Source organism: Tinamus guttatus, unplaced genomic scaffold, assembly GCF_059628265.1.
Source record: "Tinamus guttatus ecotype Peru unplaced genomic scaffold, ASM5962826v1 Tinamus_guttatus_pri_ptg000060l, whole genome shotgun sequence".
Taxonomy (NCBI): Eukaryota; Metazoa; Chordata; class Aves; order Tinamiformes; family Tinamidae; genus Tinamus; species Tinamus guttatus.
The window spans coordinates 8,903,553-8,924,906 of NW_028288594.1; the positions used below are offsets into that span (position 1 = coordinate 8,903,553).

The 21,354-nt window shown below is 39.4% G+C and overlaps 1 protein-coding gene across 1 annotated transcript in view; it reads right to left on the reverse strand.

Annotated features, from left to right (window-relative positions):
• The window catches only part of CLASP1 (cytoplasmic linker associated protein 1), a 160,551-nt gene that overhangs the window by 54,345 nt on the left and 84,852 nt on the right, over nucleotides 1-21,354 (reverse strand). The window contains exons 20-24 of the mRNA XM_088519570.1: nucleotides 19,936-19,986; nucleotides 12,036-12,143; nucleotides 10,491-10,517; nucleotides 9,191-9,358; nucleotides 3,010-3,117 (exon numbers count right to left, since the gene is read on the reverse strand). Coding sequence (XP_088375696.1) covers nucleotides 3,010-3,117; nucleotides 9,191-9,358; nucleotides 10,491-10,517; nucleotides 12,036-12,143; nucleotides 19,936-19,986 — 462 coding nt within the window. The remainder of the gene's footprint in view (nucleotides 1-3,009; nucleotides 3,118-9,190; nucleotides 9,359-10,490; nucleotides 10,518-12,035; nucleotides 12,144-19,935; nucleotides 19,987-21,354) is intronic.

Below are 21,354 nucleotides of genomic sequence, written 5' to 3' on the forward strand. Positions count from 1 at the left end.
CAAACACAAACTGTTAGTAGCAACAGAGCATACACAGGTGTAGAAGAGCTGAAGCCAACTTTAGTTCCCACTTCAACTCCCAATTTTCAGCAGGACATAAAATGTAAAATGCGTTTCGAGAGTTTTTTTGTTCTTGGATCTAGCATAAAGGTGAGTTGTTTATGAAAGCAAATGGAAAGTTGGTCTGGTCATTTCAGAATTACAGAAATCTGGCTTTTCTTCTTCCTTTTTCCCCCCTCTAAAGGGGTTCTCCCTCTGTGTCATAAAATGCTCACTTGGCAACTGACCAAGAAAGTCTTAAGTGCTCACATGAGCCATTTGTCATCATAGTTTTACTGAAGGCCTTGTTACTTTACCATCCTTACTATTACTGTAGGGAAAATGAAAAATAGCCCAAATGAGCTTCTAATACAAGTAAACTTAGTTAGTTATGTGCAATACAAAAATTTGAAGTCTTCTGTTTTACACAAAACAGTCAAAATAATACTAACATTATAAAATAGAAAACAGCAAAACAAGAAAAATGAAAACTGTGTTTTCTCCCAATAGGGTGAGCTTGGCTATAAGCTACACAGAATATGCAATGTGGTCTTTCAAAACACAGGAGAAGAGAACAAACCCACTGACACACCAGGGGTAACTCATGAAAGATTTGCAGGATCAATAGAGGTTTATGGACTGAGCCTCGCAACTGAGATTCTGATCTTGCAATTGCTTCCTCCCAAGCCACCCACTGCGCCCCTGTGGATGTCACTGCAAGATTAGGGCCCAAAAAGAAACAGGAATTAAATATCTATCTATATTTAAAATCACATCTCTGCAAGGATGCTGAGGGTAAAGACTGACTCTGGTGCTTCTGAACTTAGGAAGCAGGTTGCTTGGTGCACGTGGCACAGTTGCATGCACAGACTTGAAAGGAAGCAGAACAGATGTGCAAGGTCAGGATATCAGTGTTAGCATTGACCATTATGCTGTTGAATGCACAGATTCGATTCTCCTTTACATATAGTTACCCAAAATATAGCTCACTAATATGAGTTAAATAGACTATGCACAGTAAGATTACCTTGCATATACACATAATATATGATCTTAGGATTAATATTATTACTAGTTGGATTCTAAGAAGACTCTCATGCTGTTTTAACTTCAATTATCAAGAACGCGTTTCTTCTAAATAATTCTGTAGCTCATTTGAAAGTTTATGAACATGTTCCAGTTTACAGCATTTCAGTGAAAATACAAAAACAGACAAGATGATCACAACTATACTGGGTTATTATTATGCTCATTCTGCTTCCCCTCCTTACACCTTCACTTGCCCTTAATGACTTGTAGAAGAACACTTTCGGAGATGAAATAATCTTCAGGTTACTAAATTTCCTAAGTTAATTTGTAATTTCCCTCGGCCCCCAAAATATACATATATATTTTTAAACAAGACCGTAATAGATATTTGTAACAAGCTTTGTATTTGACAGACAAGGCAGAATTCAGTGGTGGTGCCCCAAATTGAAACTGCTTGTGAATCTGGTAGACTGTATTTATCCTTCAGGAGGAGGGCTCAGGAAGCTATTTCAGTTAATGGATTTTCATTGACATAAAGGAAACAGAGCACCACCACCAAGCACTGTGAAAACAGTTTCTCCTGAAATCCAGCATTTTAAAATTCTTGAGTTACAGAAAACAGCCTTATCTTACATAGAAGCTAGACAGATAATTCTAAAGAACAAAGTACAGCTATAAATTTACTATCCTTTCAAGGCTCTGGTATCAAGTCAATTTATTTAATAAAGATGCTATCTTTCTTAAGGAGCTAGAAGCCAATATTAAGCTGAATTCCTCCTGCCCCTTTCTCACTAAGAAAAGAGATTTTATTCATAAAGCAAACAGGTTTTGTAGCTTTGTGCTATGCAAATGAAGTTTAATCCTAAAGCTTTTCTAATATTAATTTGAAGATTCTACTCTGCTCCACTGAAATCATTGGGAATTTTGCCAATGATTTCAAAACAGACACTGTAACAAGAGCCTCTCCACTGATAAAACCTGAAGCTGAGACAAATAACCAAATCAAAAATGACAACAGCTGTATTAGTTTAAAAGATTAGTCAATGTACAATACATCAACTATGAAAACCAAATAGAAAATATTAGCTTATCTGTCCCTAATTTTTAACAACCTTTTTATAACAAAATTAAACCCAAAATGCTCTGTTCCACACTGATTGACAAAGCTGTATTTTGCCATTGTGTATTTCATTATACCTGAGAGGACAAACAAACCTTTCATACAACAAGGAATGCAATTGGTTGAAAAAATATAGATATGATATGATATTTGATCAGAAACATTAACTATCCTGTTTTCAGCCCTGTGCAGATAAAATTTCTGCATGTGGTAACTGTAATGAGATTTTCTATTTGTGCTGTACACTTAAGCTACTTCAAAAACCCAGCTTTTCTTGAAAAGATATCCATACAGAATGGTTTGTGCCACCTCTGAATTGCTGAATGACAAAATCTAAAGAAGAAAAAGGTGTCTTTTTATGGGAGACTTGCTATTGAAATTTGCTCTTCCTACACCTAGCTCAAAAAAACAAAACCAAAAAAATCAGACAATTGGAGTCACTCAGCAATCAGCAACGATGCTGCTGACAACTTCATTGTGACTTAGAAAATACAGGATATTGCTCTCCCATAAATCTCCATCATAGCTGCAAAATGAAGCACAGCAGCCCCATACAAACTGATTTAATGAACCAGAGAATTGTTGGAGTTCAGACTGAACTTCTTTCCTACAGTGAAATGCTGAGAACCAGAACTGAGGCATGCAGAAGAAAACGTAATGGGAACAGGGTCGGAAAGGGAGATTGTGTCAGGAATCCAACATAGGAGAGGAAACAAACTCATCCCACCTGCCAGTATCTTGAAAGGGCAATCGGAACAGAGGAAAAGGAAGAAAAATAATAATAATTGATCCTTAAAGCTCCAATGCCTACGTGTACTCACCGAGCGGAGGGAAGCCCCGAGCAGGGCTTGTATCTCGACTGCTCTCACGGCTGGTATCGCGGCTGCACCCCTGACTCATGCTGGGTCGGGGGATGCGACTGCTCCGTGCTAGCATGCAGCATGGAGAGTTTCAGAGAAGGTGAACAAGTTTAATGAGGACAGAAAGCTCAAAGTCAAGTCACATTTCTGTTAGTTACGGTAATTATTACATTAGTAATTATCATTTGCAGCAGCCAGCTTACAAACCAACTACGTTACACGCTGGGCTGTGGTGCAGCGGTGTTACATGTCTGGCTCACAGTCTGCTTTATTCTTAAGCAACCCAAATAGTTATTCAAGTAGAGCAGGAGATCTTCAATCATTTACGGGATTTCTACTGTTACAGAACATGCAAATCAGAGGCAGCTAATGGAAACCTTTCTGGAAGATTTTGCCCTTATTTGCAAGATAAACACCCCTCTGAAAGTCAGAGGAAGCACTCTTAATCAGATGAGAATTTTTAAAAGTAGTCACAATACCAATATGCTATTTTTACATAGATATAGCTTTTATAATGATAGTTTTATCATGAACGAGTATCTTGGGGAGGAAAAAAAAGTGTACTGTACAGACCTGCAGAGATTTACAGTGAAAGATACTGGGAAAAGCACTTAGCTCCTAACCACCAGAAAGACAGGTTGCAAAGTGGTTTGCATTTTAAGGCAGCAAGAACTTCAACTCTTCAGCAAACGACATCTAACTTCTGTTCCTCAGACATTTCTAAGATCTTACATTTATGGTTTTATAGGCACATACATGGAGACACATGAGCACTGAAGGAGAACCTTTAACTATATTCCTTGCTTGGACAGAAGCCCTACACCAGCAAGGTCTCAGGTCTGGCAGCTATCAAGGGCTCGGTTTCCCAGAGCCCAACAGGCTCCTGCCTATCAGCTGTGGCACAGAAACTCAGCTCGTGCACACGCAGCTCAGCCAGAGAGCACTAGAGATTAAGCTGCTTTCGTAGAGAGAGAGGGGAGAAAAAAAAAGCCAACCCACTGACTTCAGTGGAAATTTTAACCAAAGCACAAAAACCAAAACAGACAAAAAAAACCTACCACAAACAGAGCTAGGCCGTAGAAGGTTATTTAACATCCTATTTAAAATAAAGGATTTGAGTATTAAGGAAGATTTTTAGAAGATAAGTGACTTAAATATGTAAAGCAAAAGGACTATTCCTCTGCAAACTGTGTCATTCTGATATCAAAGACATTTACAATAATTTATATAAAAAGCTTTGTGCATAGCCGAGAACAAGATAAATCTTCCTATGTAATAGAGAATGACAACAAACTGCTACAAGGTTATCTTTAAGAATGCAATGTTTAAAAAGGAATTTTGTTTTGCTTTTTTGAAAGGCAGCAGTGAATTTTAAATGAGTGTTCAGGAAGAGCCTTTTAGGATTTTTTCTCCCTGTGCATAGAATAAAACCTAACCATCAGCTTTGATGACCAGAGAGCAGAGGCATGTGTACATAATATTAACTTGCCTCATTCTCAAACTTCAACAGTGTCCTCATATTTATAAAAATCAGTGCCATTTGTATGCTTCTGAATACATATATTCTTAAAAATCTCTGTTGGCTCATATGCAGAACATAAATGCCTAGACTCAAGCTAAGAAAAACAGTTCCCTAGACTGCTAATGTGGTTTTATTAAGAAATGGAATTATGAACACCTATGTGACCTCTCTCTCTCTTTGAAGAGGAGAACTCTAGCCATTAGAAGAACCATTCCAGAATATAATGCCTGCTTTTAAAAAGTTAGTTAAACATTGGGCATAATGATATCCTTTGAAGCAAAGCAGTACAGAACAAAATAGAAATCTTCATGGTTATAGCTCAAAATTAAAGTACAGGCTACTGAAAAATTCTTTGTCAAATTGCTCCCAATTTTGCAAAATCCCCATAGATCAATTAATGGTTCTGATGGCTGAACTTCGATGCTGGACAACACAAGATGAGCCATTGACCAAGTTGACTAGATCACCACAATATCAAAAACTTCTGAGTGAGTTAGGAAGATGGTCTTATAATAAACAAACAGGACAGACTAAATAATGTGAAGTGGATGAAATTAGAGAGCATGAGTACAGTAATTTCAGCTCAGACAAAAAAAGCTCACAGGTGAAAGCAGCACTCCGAGTCTTCAGCACAAGCACACTCACCTGGAACTGAGGGCTAGACAGAAGCAAACATCTCATTCTTGGGTCTCATGCTTATATGTAAATAATGGCAGCCTTCACATCAAGTTTGTACAAGTAGTCTTAAGTAAGTTTGTACAAGTTTTTCTTAAGCATCTCATCCATCAATATTGAGCCTCATACAACTATATACAACTAGTAACAGCTCTTTAGGGAGGGGGAGACATGAATGGTTAAAATTTGTAAATCGATACACACTGCACATTCTCCTTCTCTAACAGAACATAACATGCATTATGCTGAAGAAAATGCATGAAGAACATGCATTTCTTCAATTGCATGAAAAAGGACTAGCAGGACAACGCCACAGATGAAACACAATATTGACTCCACAAACAGAAAGCTCAAAGCAAACTGAGTAGTTCATGAATAATAATTAGAATATGTGCATGTCGTTGGGTAGAGATTTGAAAAGCAAGAAAAAAGAATGGATCGAAAAGAACAGAAGGACGAGTCTGCTTGGGGTGGACTCCCAGGCACCTGCCCTGGAATTCCTCACCTGTGGTATTTGATCTCAAAACATATCAGGTACCACCACCCCTGCTCAGGGTATTATTCTTCAAGCACTGTCAGAAGCAAGTGCCAGCACTAGTGTCATTCAGACAAGTCTCTCACACCATCAAACTCTTGTTTTTGCAGTAGGCAAAGACATATGAGACAGCCACTAAACTCGATTTCAAGATTACGAGCCCCTAGAAATTGGACAGAAATTAAATAACAAATTTAATTAAAAGGAGCAGGCAGAATGGAAGTGGACAGCATGAAAGTTCTAGTAACAGAGGGAAATTAGGATGTTTGCCACGGACAGGCACAAGGCTGGGACAATATCACAGCTTTCTAGATGTGTCCTGTACAACTAAGTCTTACCAATCTTACATGGAAAGGCAGAAGCAATGCACAATTACAAACACGCTAGTAGGCTGCCTTAATCAAACACACCTGTGTAAATAAATAAATGCAAACAGCACTGGGAGGGCTCAACCCATTCCCCTGCTGACCACTCTACCACATAGGAGAAACCTGCATTTATTAAAATCACACTCTAAGAGAAGAATCCACACTGAAATCAGCAGATGCCTCCTTTACAGCAGTGCAAGCCTTTTACAGTCTGTAATTGCTAAGAAAACAGTAACTGTAAAACGGCAGTGTGGTGCAGCCAGCAGGCAAGGAAAGCTTTTCCTTCAGCTTTCCATTAAGCACACACAGCGTAAACCCAACACAGAAAGTGCTACGTGAAGCGCATGGCCAGCTGTGCCTGCTTCATGGTTTGTGGACTGACATTAGCTCCAAATCCCTCAACTTCTTTCAAATCCAACTGGCATTCCAGGGTCTGGTTTCTCATCTCCCCAAGTCAGAAGCAGGAGCTGTTCCTGAAGGTAAATCCCCTCGCTGACAGCGTGCTCGAGGACACGAGCAGGTGGCTGATGCTCAGCATGCCCTCGCACTGCAACACCAGCTAGGACACAAGGCCCTGCTGACCCATGGAACAAAATTAACTTCATGGTGATGAACTTTCGACACGCTGGAAACATGCATCACTCCTAGGAAAGTCCTCCTTCAAGGATCCCAAAGAAATGAGAGCACGTGAACTACGCTCTTCTGTCCCCAGCTGGGTAACACCACTGGTAATTGCCACATACCAAACAACAAGGGCAAGCTTGGAATTAAGGAACACCACAGCCCAGGGCCATATGAGGGGCCATGCACACCACACAAAAAACCTACTGCCTCATGGTTTCCAACCAGCAGAAGAAAGCTTACTCCATGACATGTCCACGTCCAGCAAGACAATGTCAGCTCACAGCAAGATACTGATGTTTAGAGGGGCACCTACAACACAGGCAACATTAGCCTGGCATTGCCCTCATCCTCAGAAGAGCCTAAAAAGCAGCTAGTTCTTGCACAAAGCCCAGCTGCACACACACACTCATGCTCTCTCTGAGCTTACTCTCGCACCTAACATTGGTCCTGCTGCACGCAGCTCAGTCACCTCTGCAAACTAACGGATGAACAGGACCCCAAATTCCCTAATTCTAACAGCCTGACGTTCAAGGTTGTTCAACACTTGCTGCACTGTAGTGTGATACACAGGCTCAAGGTTTCAGTCCAAGAGTTAGACACAAGCACCTTATCAAAAACATAAGTAATCCCTCAAAAGCCTGAAAGTCTATCCACAACTTCAGGATGAAGGTGAAGGGGAGGCCGTTTAATGAAATGGATGACTGAAAACAAGAAAAAGAAGGAAAGGGGAAAAATAGGAACTTAGGCAACACAATACAAAATATTGTAAACACTATGCTAGAAAGTAATAAACACAATGAGATAACGTTACAAAAGTAACAGCTCAAAGCTTATCTCAATCCAAACCAATATTACAATTTTTAAAATCCAGTAAAGGCATAAAACTTCTACAATCAAGTGCTAAAGTCAACACAAGGCTCACAGTCTTTCCTGCTCCGATGAGAGCTCAAAAGACCAGGCTTTGGTCACCTGGGAAAGCAGGAGAAAAAAAATAATAAAAAAATAATAAAAAAATAAAAATAAAAATAAAAAGGTTCTCTCCCACTCCCAAAGACCAAGCACTGACTGTGTTCACAAGGAGCACATCAGAGCAATGAGATATACATTACACTTCCAAAGGGATTCTTGAGGCTCCCATAATCTACCTGAAAGCTTGCAACCCAAGAGTGAGCATTTTACAAAAAGCAAATTCCCTTCGGATACTAAAGACTGTTTCAAACCAAACAAGTTTAAACACAGTTGACAGTATTATCCATCATTTTTTGTTTCCTTTTGAAAACAACTTTTTTTGCAGAGTTATAGCAGAATGATTCCTAAAACTTAGAAGGCGCTTTACATTTTAAAGGCAATGAGCAGAAAAGCACAGTATATTCATACAAAGGTCATAAAATAGATTAGACATGAAAAGAACTTTGCATTTGGAAAGACAATCACAATAAACAACATGGAATTTTTTTATGGATCACAGCACAGCATGTGTGCTCTGTACCTTAAAATTCATTTCAGTATATTTGAACAATGAACAAAAAAGACATAGCTCTTAAATAACATGCTCTAAACAGAAAACCAGCTTAAATTCAAAATACAAGAACTAAATAGTTAAAATTTCAATTGACATTAAGGCTAAAATATCAATCAATTTCAATCTCCTAGTAATTTCTTTATTAGCACAAAATAATTCAGTAAATTATTTTAAGAATGATCTTCTGCTCTATAAAATTCAGCCAATTTTCTGAAAACATTTCCATTCTATTTCAAAACTAAAAATACCATTTTTAGTCATAGAGCACACAGAGTACCTTCGCACCAAGTAAACAAATGTTTCTATATAAGGATACTTCATCACCTAATTAAAAAGTCTGCTGATAATTTTGAAAATAAGAACTATTATGGAATATTTATATAACAGTCATTGAGACAGGAATATGAGAAACAGACTAATTAGAGCATACATCTAAAATATCATCTACGGAAATGGCTCCAAGAGATCCAGGATAAGAAGCAGCAAATTATTCAAGCTACAAAATTTCTGAAATAACTCAAGATGCTCTTTGCCCTTGATACCAGCTGACTTCACAAAAACATCACTCAATTCCCTTTAGGGCTAAGTCACTGATGCCAAACGAGATATTTTTCGTGTCACTTAATTCTTTTTGCTGCCCGAACTGACTGCATCGCTCATGTCAGCTTTCAAATAGAAGACTTCCCATGATGATCTCAAGCCTACTCAAACTATGGCTCAATCTAGAAAATTAGATATACTTTCCTACAAGCTGCAATCAAAAATAGAACATTTCTTAACACTAACTTGCTGGCTGAAGAACTTGAAGGCAACAGTAACACTTAATTTCCTAGCAAACAGAAAAAAACTTCGTTTGAACACACTGATCGATGTGTCACTGCAGTGGGTGCTCTTACCTAGTCCTATCCTGTTGGGACTTGTCTCCCGACTGCATCCCTGGCTCCGAGGGATCTTGCTGCGTTTTTCTGATGATGATGACACCGCCTGGACTCTGGATGATCCACTGCTCAGGCCACCATAGGCGCTTCCTAAGAGTTTACCCGGAGAACTAGACCGACTGCCAGCTGCGAGGGGAAAAAAAACAAATAAAAAAAATGTGAGGGGAGGGAAATCAAGGTTTAAAATACTCTGAAAATAAAATTGAAATACAAGAGGCTATATTTTAGAATTTGACCCAAAGCCCATATAAAACCCTTTGGAGCATTTCCCATGGGCTTTAGATGATGCCTAAGGAAAGCCCATCGATGATAAATGCATTAACAATTCTATTTGCACTACTCTTGCTGCCCAGCCAGGGTAAAGGCAAGGCACACAGCGCAGCATGGAAACACCCCTGCTAGCATTACACAAGCTTGTGTGGTACCAGAAGTGGGCTTGCTCTAGGCCACCTAGACTGTGCCAGCTACTTTACACTGTCAAGAATTAAGTAATGTTAATTTACATGTGACTACAAAGGACTAAAAGTAATGGAGTCGAGGCCTTTCCCTCCTTCTTTAGGTCGCACTGAAATTCTGCTGCTGCCATTCCTGAGACTCATTTGCTAAAACAGTCAAGAAAAGGCTGCAAAATCATACTCGGGTGAGTTTACATTCTGAACTAATATTCATGCTTCTGTCTTTCTAAAAAACATCCACAAATGTCAAAAAAATCAGTTCCAGAACAGTGTTACAATTAGTAAGTATCAAAGATTTATTTTCTATCTTAATTTAAGACTGTATGCAATGTTATTAATTTGATAGACAACAGCATAACTAGTGTTAGTTCAAATTACTTGCCCCAGTCAAACCACGTACTCCCAACACTGTACATGGTGCTGGGTGAGAATACTTGTGACAGATGCCAGTCACATGCACAACATTCACACCCTGAGCCAAATACTCCTCTCAGTTACACTGACTCACAGATGTCAACACTGCACTGAAATAACTGGAAGAATTTAGCACCTACGGTTAAAGCTACAGGAACATCCCTGCAATGCTTACAATAATGAGTCTGCTTCTATACACAATGTGTGCTTACCACACTTGACTGCTAAATCAGTTATCATATACATTTAGATTTCTAACTTTAAGAAAATGATTTTTAAGCCTCTGATAACATAACATCGACAGGAAAGAGGGAATCTACAAGTTCAGCAGTTTAAAAAAACATGAAGGAAATAACGTGAGAAAGCAAGAAAGGGAAAATGTTTCTTACCACCAGCAGGATTAGCTGATCTGGATCCTTGATTATGAGGGCAGACCAAAGGACAGGCAAAAAGTGGATTAAAAGACAGCAAGACAATACAGCGTTCAGCATGCAGTTTATGTTATACACAGTGCAGACAGGTTTCTTCACAAACGTGTCACTCCAAAAGCCTCTGCAGAATGTAGTGGGTTAATGCACAGATGCAACCAACAGTTTTTAGGCTGATCAGCTTCTTAGGGAAACATCAACCAAGTAAGTACACCCAAACTCTGCTGTACATTACACTCCAGTCCAGTTTGAACAATTGAAACAGGATTACCCACTGCATGGACACATAGTTTAGTCCTGTGACTATATCTGATTCATAGCTTGCTCCATAAATTGTTTGGCCTAGGAGATAAAGATCACTTCTGGTGTGCCAGGCTGGATTCAGAATTCAAACTAGATGTCACCTAACATGTCATTAGACATTTAAAAAAAAAAAAAAAAAACCCTAGTGTTTATAACTTTTGGATATTCAGCTGTTCGTTAACTACATTGAGAGTTCTCATCTGATATAACTATTCTTCACTAAACTGAAATCAGGAAAAGAGGTCATTTCTCATTTTGGATCAGTTTTACAGTCTAAGCTGTATGAATTAATTTAGATCAGAGTACTGAAGTCCAAAATCCTTCATGGCCTCTACATAAAGATTTCCAGTTGGTCCCATTCTGAATATAAAACTTTTACCTAACATAATGCTATAAATCTGATTCCCCATCCCTCCAGCACGACAGAGCAAAGCAATGACAGCATGAACAGATGAGGGCTTTTAAACAAGGGTGCAAAGCAAGACAAGTCCTCTGAACAAACAGCTCTCTCTGCTAGCCCTGTCTCTTCTTGTCCGCAAGCCTGAGTATCTTGAAATGAACAGCTTCTCCCTACCCTCTATTCCTTTTAAAGTTTGAGTGACAATATTCTTAGACACTCGACAAAAATGGTATGTATGGCTCTTAGGGGAAATCATGGCATGCAAGGAAGCCAGAGAGCACATGTGTTCCCCATGAACCTGACAGCAAAGTTACTGCCCCTATATCTACACAGAAAGGGTAATGTCCTATTTTAAATGGATGTTAAATCACACTAACTTAGACAATTCACATTGTGCACGTACAGAAATACAATAATATAAGCAAGATAAGCTTAGTAGGGCAAGAACCCGAGAGACAGCAGTCAGCTACAGACACAGAAGACGTCTCAGCGGGACCCTGTGGAAGTTTAGTCATACGCTTCATGGCAATCTGCAAGATTGCTGTGCAACAGGTGAAAAAGCAGCTTGTGACAGCTAAGCGCTCCAATCTGGGGGTTTATTTGTCAGCAGAAGCATACGGTGAAAGATGGCTGAGTAGGGATTCCTTTCACTAATGTAATGTGTCATTACATTACACATCCCAACAGCACTCTCCTTAGCAGAGGGGAACTCAGATCTCAGTCAGATGCTACCACAATGTAAGAGAAACATTAACAACAATTTTTCTCCTCCCCCTCCCTGCTCAAAATAAAACACTTCTTACGCTGGGACTGTGAAACTACTTTAGCCCGGCTACGTCCTCGGGAGTCAGCAGGCGTTGAGGTGACGCTTGTGGCACTGCCAGAGCTCTGTCTCCTTGTACGAATCCGACCTGGAGGAAAACAAACAAAATTCAACTGTTAATAGGTGTCTTCTAAAAGCAACAGTCTAAAGCACTGCCTGTTCTCACTAGCAGTGTTGTTGTATTCAAGAAGTTTTATAGGGAATAGCAATGTGTTTCAAAAGCCTGGCTGAGATGGAAGGGGAGTGAGGGGAAACACAGTAGAAGACCAAAAATCTCTTCGCTTTCTGCAGTGCTAACAGCTGGTATGATTAAAAATATATATATTACCTTGCACTACAGCCTTTATTTCTGTTCTACAGTAATTTCTTTATAAAAGAATAAAAAATATAAGTTTTGGTCTCCTACATCCTATATCAAATTATTACTTTGTGACAAGGTGATCCCTCTGTAAGACATGACAGATGTCTCCCCAAATTCCATGGCTGGGATTTCCAAGCAGCAGCCCGGTGCTCTGTATCCTGACTGATGTGTACACGGCACACCACAGAGTCTGGCAGCCCAGCTCAACTGCACAGTTGTTTCAGGTCCCTTTCATTCAGATTTCCTTGCTGTTTACAGACCTGACATATCTATCCCTACATCGGTGTAACTTGACTTGCAATGGAGAGCCCCATTCAACACAATCAACACTGTGGAAAAAAGATTCCATGTGGCTGCCCTCTATTTAAGCAGAGAATCAATATAAAGTCTCAAAGTGCTCTTGCTCCTTTTTCTGTTCTTTCCTCATGAAAAAGCCACAGAAATTTGAGCTAGAAAACCCCTATAAGGTCATCAGTTCATCCCCTTCCTGGGACAGGGCTCTTGCCTACAGAAAGTTCTTTTCCAGTGCTAAGGTTCAACTGTCTCCAGTAAATTGGAAAGAAAAGATAATTAAGAGGAACACAAAGATCTCCCTCAGCACATTTTTTTACAACTCAGTTCTTGGCCAAATCCAAAGCTGTTTCTCAGGACTGATGCCAGTGCTATCCTGCATTCAAAGGATGATTTCAAGCTGCAGGCACAATAATAAGGGGGGGGGGGAGGAAGGGGGAAGTAGGATAATATTCTAGGCAACTACAACTTAGCTCCCACCTTAACATCTTTACCATAAACATACAGATAGCAATATAAACAGACACATACATTTCTCACACGCCCTCAAAATAAGACTCCACAGAAGGTAGATATACATGCAGGACATGACAACGATAGTCCAGGCTGAATGGACAAGAGCTCTAGTCTTCTATCCCAGCTCTTAGGATATTCATAACATGGCTTGTTTAGTTTTGATAGACAAATTACAAAAACGCTCAACTTTGAGGGGGGAAAAAAATCTGGGCTTGCTAGCAGAAGGAAGAGACAACAAGCAGATCTTCTCAAACAGCAACGAGCTTTAAAATAAGCTCAGGCAACTCTGAAAGGTAACACATCTATGTTCAAACGATTATCTGTAGGTACGACACCAGGAGAACACGTAACAAGCTGCATTTTAATCACTAGCTCAACTAAACTAGCTCTGAGCACGTCCATGTGGCTCACAGCAAGGCTGTCCACCCACGCTAGGGCGTTCGGCCAGGCTGCAGATCTTGTCTGCCCTTAGACACCATCTGCCCCATGTAAAGAGGCAGCCTAATGCCCAACCCAGACCAGGCCTCAAGCTCTTGGCTGCCCCATTCCAGGCCTCGCAGGCCAGGCACACGCTTGGTTAGCAGGAGATGAGGAGCTTGCATCCCAAACCCACCATGGGATAGGGCAGGCATGCACAGGGAAGGGAGCAGAAGGATCTCGCACTCTTGGAAGGGAGCCACTATAGCCACCACCTGTGTGTGAGTATTTCTCACATCAGTAGGGCATGGCTGGTAGCAGCTGCTGGAGTACAAAATAGTAACATGTTAAACCTGAGTAGTTTTAAGAAATATCCATAGAAATAACTACCTCTCCTTCCAAAACACAAAAGCCTCAGCACTGTAGAAAGCACTGAGTGGTAAGTTTGTTGAAAACTGATGGTGAAAATCGGCTGATATTTCCTTTAGGTAGAGGCCTCTCAAGCTCCTTTAAATTTTAAGCTCTTCCTGCATCTACAGTATGAGTTTATCACTCTGTCTTCAGATGACTAAGACACAAAAGAAACTGGGAAAACATGTAATAAATGATCATCCATGAAACAAAGCAAAAACCAGTATATAAAGAGAAACCAAATTTGGTTTTGACAATACTGTTTTCTGATCTTAGAGAAGGAAAACTGAAGGCCCAAATTAAAATCAATGTGTGAGTATCAGCTGAATTAGAACAAAGAGTTCAAGGCTATCGCGAAGCTCCTCAGAGTCAATGGGAAGCTTCCTACCAACATTAACACATTCGAATGTGTTGAAGACAAAAATCTGCTTCCTTTTTTGACTGGCAGGTTTTACTGGCAATTTTTGGCCTAGTAGATGTCCAAAGGGCGTGGAATGAAAGATTCCTCTCACACAGGAGGAACAAGCATGCCGATACAGATATTGGCTTTCTCATCCTTCCAAAGAGTCTGATGAATATTTGAACTAACCCTCCTGAAGCAGCAGCAGCTGTCCCTGCATTGTGCACGTGACAACCCGAATGGGTAGAAATCAGAAATTCATGACATTCCCACCTTCTACTCCTGAGCTCACCATCAGGCATGCTTAACAACTTGACCTAAATTTACTCTAAATTTACTGCAAAAGACACCATCACGGTGGCTTCATAGGCAAAAGGCATGTAAAAGTGTAAATACTGTGATAGCACAGTAAGAGTGCATTAGGAGGACTTTTTCATGGTTGCTTCAAGTCCATGTAATAAAATAAAACAAGGGAAAAACAGCCTCTCAAATTCTGGGCAAAAATTACAAGCAAAGAATGCTTTCTTATATTCTCATATGTAGTTACAGAGTCCTTGAAACACAAACTGCCAAAATGCTTTCAAAGTGATACTTTCTTTTAGTAAACAGCATATATTTATTTTTAATAGAAGTAGTCTTGCTTTCTGTAAGCACGCTAGTGATTCAAAAATAAAAATACTGTTCAAGAATAAAGATTCTTAATGACACTTTCCAAATTTAGTTCTAAGCTTAAACAAGAGAAGAGAAGGGAGAGAAAGGGAGGGGAGAAAAAAAAAAAAAAAAAAAAAAAAAAACACACACACACCCCACACACCAAACACTGAAAAATCACCTTAAGCAAATCTGTACAGGATAAAAACAAGGCTATGATTTTATAGCTACATGATCAGCTCTCTCTCTCTGCCTTTTCACGTACAGGTATAATTTTTAAATTAGTTTTATGGCATCCAAGAACTGTTCATTTTACAATAATGTAAGATCTGTAAGATAGTGTATCTATCTGGCTTGAAAATCTTTGAGATTTTAGCATGTATCATATCATTCATAGCACATTCATACAGATTTTCATCTATACAACACAAATGTCAGTTGCATTCCCTTAATAATGTCACCTAACCTGCAAACAGAAGTCAGCATTCACATCCAATAGTTATTTGCACATAAAATTATCTGTATGGCTTTATCATCTTACCCCAGAGAAAAAAATTAATTTCAAGGAAGACTAACCAGAAAAACAAAACAGGCAAGTTATTCAGACTTTTTTTTTTTTGGTTAAAAAATCTAAAGCAAACATTTCCCATCACAAAACTTCTTTGCTTTCAGTAATATCTAGTTCAAACCACAGATAAAGCAATCCATATTTTATAACCACCATTTTTCAGCTTCTCTTAGAAGAATTACTATATTCTGAGAAAAACAGTATAGCTTTTATAGGTATATATATCCTTTAGGATACAGGTATATATAAAGGATATATATCCTTTATATCCAGGATCCCCCATCTGCGTCACCACCCAGTTGCATGTGGTCCCATAATCTCTCAATGCACCCCTGGGTTTGCAGAGTTCTCTCCCAAGCAAACCAGCACCAGGGCCACCGCCCTGCACAAACAGGCAAGAAACTCACTGGCTTTGACACCAGCTGAAGTCAGAAATCAGCACTTGCAAAGAGACCAACCAAGTGAACAGGGAAACCTCTTGGTTTCCCAAGTCTTTCTTGTGAGATCTTGGTTGTTCAGTTTAAGCTGACATGCTCAGACTCCTTGTTTTTAGCTTAAGCTTAGTCCTACTAAGCCCATTGACAAGACGACCAAACTTTGAGGCCAGGACAAGAACTTCACTTCCTTAAAACTTTATTTTTCAAGTTTTTACTAAAGAGCCAGATAGTTGACAAAATAGGCCTCTCTTTGAGTCTAGGATAGCTGAAAATCTAAGACAAAGAATTTCTTTTCTAATGAATAATAATAATAAACTAATAAGAGTTATGTCGCTGTGGGAAATGTCCTCCCATCTCATTTGTCTTAACTTGCTAGCTTCAGGACAGTCTGGAATTTATGCTTCCTCCTTTTGGGAAAGGCTTCTCTTCTGCTCACTTTAGGAAGAGAAAAAAAAAGGCACACAAATAACAAAAATTGCAATTTCTATGAATCCTCTTTTCCCCCTTAACTGATCCCTTGCTTGAAACATAGATACTGCAGCTTTCAGATATTACAGCAAGGAAAATGATGAGTCAAGTTCTCCAAAGCAAAAAACTGAGCACAATAATCTGCCATCTTCTCTAAAGCACATGCTTGCTTATTGAAATAAACCCCTATTTTCTTAATCTTATAATCTGTTTCCAAGATATAAGAGACCATAAAGGTCTAAACACAGTGAAATGTTGTCAAAAAAACATATCTAACCTGTAGGGGAAATCATATACCTTGGTAAAGGAGGCATCAGGTATAAGCACAACCTAACAGGGATTATTTGCTACGGAAACATTATCCTGCAAATGATGTACTGGCAAATATCAGTGAGGAACAATGTCTGAAAAATTACAGTGAAATCAAGAGAAAGGTGATTGTGTGAGATGGGAAGCAAAAGAGGCAGAAGTGAACTGTTTCTCGTGATCAAGAGTAAAATAAGGAAATAATCTTCCACCAAACCAAAAATATATACATACACAAGACTGTCCCTTCGCAGTATCCTAAAAATAAAAGCATTTAGAATACAACTTCAAATGCTGAAAGGAGAACCTATCTCAACTGAACAAACACTGTTTTTTCAAAAACACGATTCAATTTCCAATTGCTTGACTCTGGAACTGAAGGTGAAGCAGAGTTTGTACCATGTGGGAAGATTAAACTTTACTATTTTGCAAAGAAGAGAAATAAGTTATTTCTGTGCTCGCCAGGTTCAGTATTTCCATAAGGTATTCCTTGAAAACATGATTCCTGATAAAATAACTGGGTCCAAGGTTAACTTCATCATGCATAATTTAAAGATTACTTAGAACACAATTGCTACTTGCAGAGCACTAGTTGTAGGTATTGATCAAGTCTATAAATACTTCAATCTCACAAACTTTCTGCCTACAGATCTCCTAAGAAAGTTCCAGAGATCCACGCATGAGGCGCCTGCATGAGGAATTTGTTCACAGCACAAAGGCACAGCCTTGCAACACAGACAGCCAGACCTACAAGGATTTAAGCTGTATACAGATTTATGCCACCCCTCTAAAAAGTGCTTTCTACCAGTTTTCCAACTAAGACGACAATACAAAAATCAAAGGCCCAACACTCCGCTGCTAGCTTATATTCCTGTCACTGGCATAACCCACTTTTATTCTGCTCCTGCCTTGAGACGCCTCGACGACTCGAAAACAAAACAGAGAGGGAAGGATGAGGGCAAAGCAGAGGGGACTGCCAAGGGAGCGCAGTGCTGGCTGCCGTCAGAGGGAAAGGTGCTGAACTTGTACACTGCAGCTACAGAAAGTCATGATGGGAACCAGACTGCACATTTAATGCACTGAACCACACAAAGCCACAGGAATTTGCTCTTCAGTTAGTTAGTTACAGGTGACCTGCAAAAAATGTAGGATGAGGGGAAATGGAATTTCTGCCATTTATGTTTTAAAAGCATTTTGTATATATATATAAAGAGAGAGAGAGAGAGAGAGAGACAGAGAGAGAGATTGTTTTTGTTTTATTTTCTCTCAGAGCAAGGAGTCTTTTCTATTTTTCACCTACTTAATTTTTACATTTATGTCAAGAGTATAAAGTTTGGTCTTCCCTGCAGTTACTAACCAACTCTGTAAGATCAGAGAATTGGCAGAAGACCTTGGCCCACCTCTCAAGGACACACTGAACTCCAAACAAAGGCTGTTTTTCCCCCTCACCTGCCTCAAAGGAAACCAGAGACAATGAAGAGCTTCAAGCATCCTGATTAAAGGCATCCTGCAAGCGCTCAGATTGCAAGTGTGCCTGTTGTTATAATCCTCCCCGATCCCTATCCTCGCCCCAGAGAATCCTCCAGCAGAAAGATGACATGAGATGCAGTTTAACATGAAGCTAATGGCAAACTCCATTTCTGAAAGTTTATTTCAGAATTCCCACCTCTAAAGCAACTTCCTGTTTTCTATTATTTTTATTTAAAAAAAAAAATCTGATCTGCTTCCAAAGTAGTTGAATCAAAACAAAGCAACCAAAAAGCTTCTGCATCAGGACAACAAAGCATTTAATAAACTAAAGGTATTTTGGAGGACAGATGTTAAAACAGCCCTCCATGAATGTTACTTACAGCCTAGGAGAGCATTTTAAAGAGTTGCATAAGGTATTTCATAAACTGACATTAATACTCAACTTTCCAAAGTTAGAGTGAAACTGGAAAGGTTTGCGAACTGAGAAGGGAAGAAGAAACCTCCAATCTGTATCAGTTTGGAATTTTCATCCAACTGGCTTTTGATTTAGAAATATAGATGTTTAAGTTAACTTCACATTCCTTATCCCTGACAGATCAAAGCATAAACACTTGCCCATGATTAAGAACCAGTCCATTTATCTATACTAAGATTAAATGCCAGTTCAGGGGATGGTAGAATCTTTTCCCTTTAAATAACAACTCAATGAATCAATGATAGGGAGGAAAGAAATTGCACACCTACAAGGACATGGTGGCACTTCTCAGAACACCACATTCTACTGCAGGCAAGGAGATGTCCCACAAGACACTAACAGATCCCTTGAGAAGAGACTTGCATCAGGAAAAAGTGGGTTTGTAGGGGGTTTCTTCTTCATTATACATAAGGTCTTCTTGTTTTCTATCCCTGTCTACCTTGAGTGATTTCCCAGTGATCTTTCCTCGCTTGAGAAGTGAGAAATAAAGAACAAGCCCTGACAAAGAGCCAGAGAACCGGACTGGGAGCCCTCCCAAACTACCAGGCTCACTGTGTCTTCTCTTGGGAAAAAGGCTTTCCCTTCAACAGCCTTAGATATATGCTACCTTACTCAGTTATCAATAAAAGAGCGCTCAGGTTTAAAGAGACTGACTAAATATTCCTTCCTTGGAGATCATTGTTTACTGCCCTCATTTTTCTGCCATGTGATCATCTCATTAAACTCTCTTGCTGCCCAGTCTCCCTCTGAAAGCATTTGGCAGTTGAGACCTGAGCTTCAGATGGAAAAACACAGCAAACCTTTACACATAGAGCTGGAAAACACAAGCCTTTTTTTTTTTTTTTTAATCTGTGCACAGGTCACCTTCAACCAAAAGCACCCTTTGAAATAGAGACCTAGATACAATTCGGTGATCAGGAATCAGGCATAAAACCAGCGCAGTGCCTGTTAGTGGGCCAGAGCTCGGAGAAGTGAAGAAAACCCCATGGCATCAAAATGAGCAGAACAACCATGCAACACTTCATGCAGATCACCAGTGAACACGGATGAGAACCAGGAAACACTTGGAGAACAGAGACCAGGTAGGGGTGGTACGACTGCAGACACACCTCGGTTAACACAGAGAGACTGCTTACCCTCGGGTTTAGTGGTAGTACCATCTTTAAGCAAATTAAAAAAAAAATAAAGGAAAGGATTAATAGGGAAGAATCAGTACAGAGAGATGAAAAGGAAAAGGAATTTTTATTAAGCAGCAAATATAAGCTTGAAGCACCTAGAGAATGTATTTAATTTTTTTTTTTTTAATTCTACAATAACACTGAACTTGGCTAAACCCCGGGTATTGTCTCAGTACTTATTTCATGGAAATGTACAGGTGACAAATTTCCTTATTAGTTCAAAGGGAAATAGAATCCTTTAGGTACAACCACATGTCTGCATTAAAGTAACAGTCAGAGTGAGTTTGTCACTTTTTCTGCTACAGTTTGCCTTAAGCATGAGGCTGACACTGTATTCACAGCCTCCTGGAAAAAAACAAAGACAGTTTTAACAGTTTCTTCCCCTCTATTCCCCTTCTTCCTCATGATATAGGACTGTCTTAAAGCCGTTTTGCCACTGAAGCCAGTATACAGAGCAACTAAATTCCCGTGACTGAAAGCTTTAAAACACACTAACATGCATTCAGCTCCATAAGCTGTATTCAGTTTTTACTGCAATGAAGAATGACCAACTTAAGCCATGATAAAAACTACCGCACAATCTCTGAACCAAATACAACGAAGAGATTTAAGCCAAGATAAAAGATTTTAGACACAAGAAAAACCTTACTTGCTAAAGGAGTCTATAGAAAGCATCCTACATAACGTACAGAACATTTTTACATCAAACTAAAGACTCTACACTAAGGAGCTACATTTCATCTGATTCAGTAAAGGCTTAATCTACACAATGGAAATCAAGACCAGTGATTCTGGTGTGGACCAGGCATCTGATTCTTCTCACTCTTATGAAGATAAATCAGTGAAAGGCCTGGAACTAAGAGAGTATGAAAACAACAGAATGAGAAACCAGCTCAAGTACTCAGCACCATTTGGGACAAATCTAGACTAATGAAACCAAGTTGAGGCTAAGAAAATAGCATTAATCACCAATTTGCATTTCCTTCTTCAGCCAGGTAGCAAGAGCATAACTCCAGCAGAAAAAAACAGTCAAATACAGGGCACCTAACAGTCAGACAAAACAGGGCACCTAACAACGACATACTGTACTTGGAAAAAAAATGTGACATGTGGTTATAATCCAGAAGGAGCCTGCCTAAAGAATGGCTAGTTATGTCCTTACTGTGTAGTGAAATCGAAAGACCTAATGCCTCTCGAATTCTACACTTCTTTTCTCTTGCAAAAGAGAAAGTGAGCAACTCAGTCAAGGTCTAGTCTGAAAAACCTAAAATGAACCATGGAAAACCAGCCTCAGGGAAGGAGAAGGAGGTGACATATCAGAAAGGACCTTGAGGATTCTCTTCAACAGTG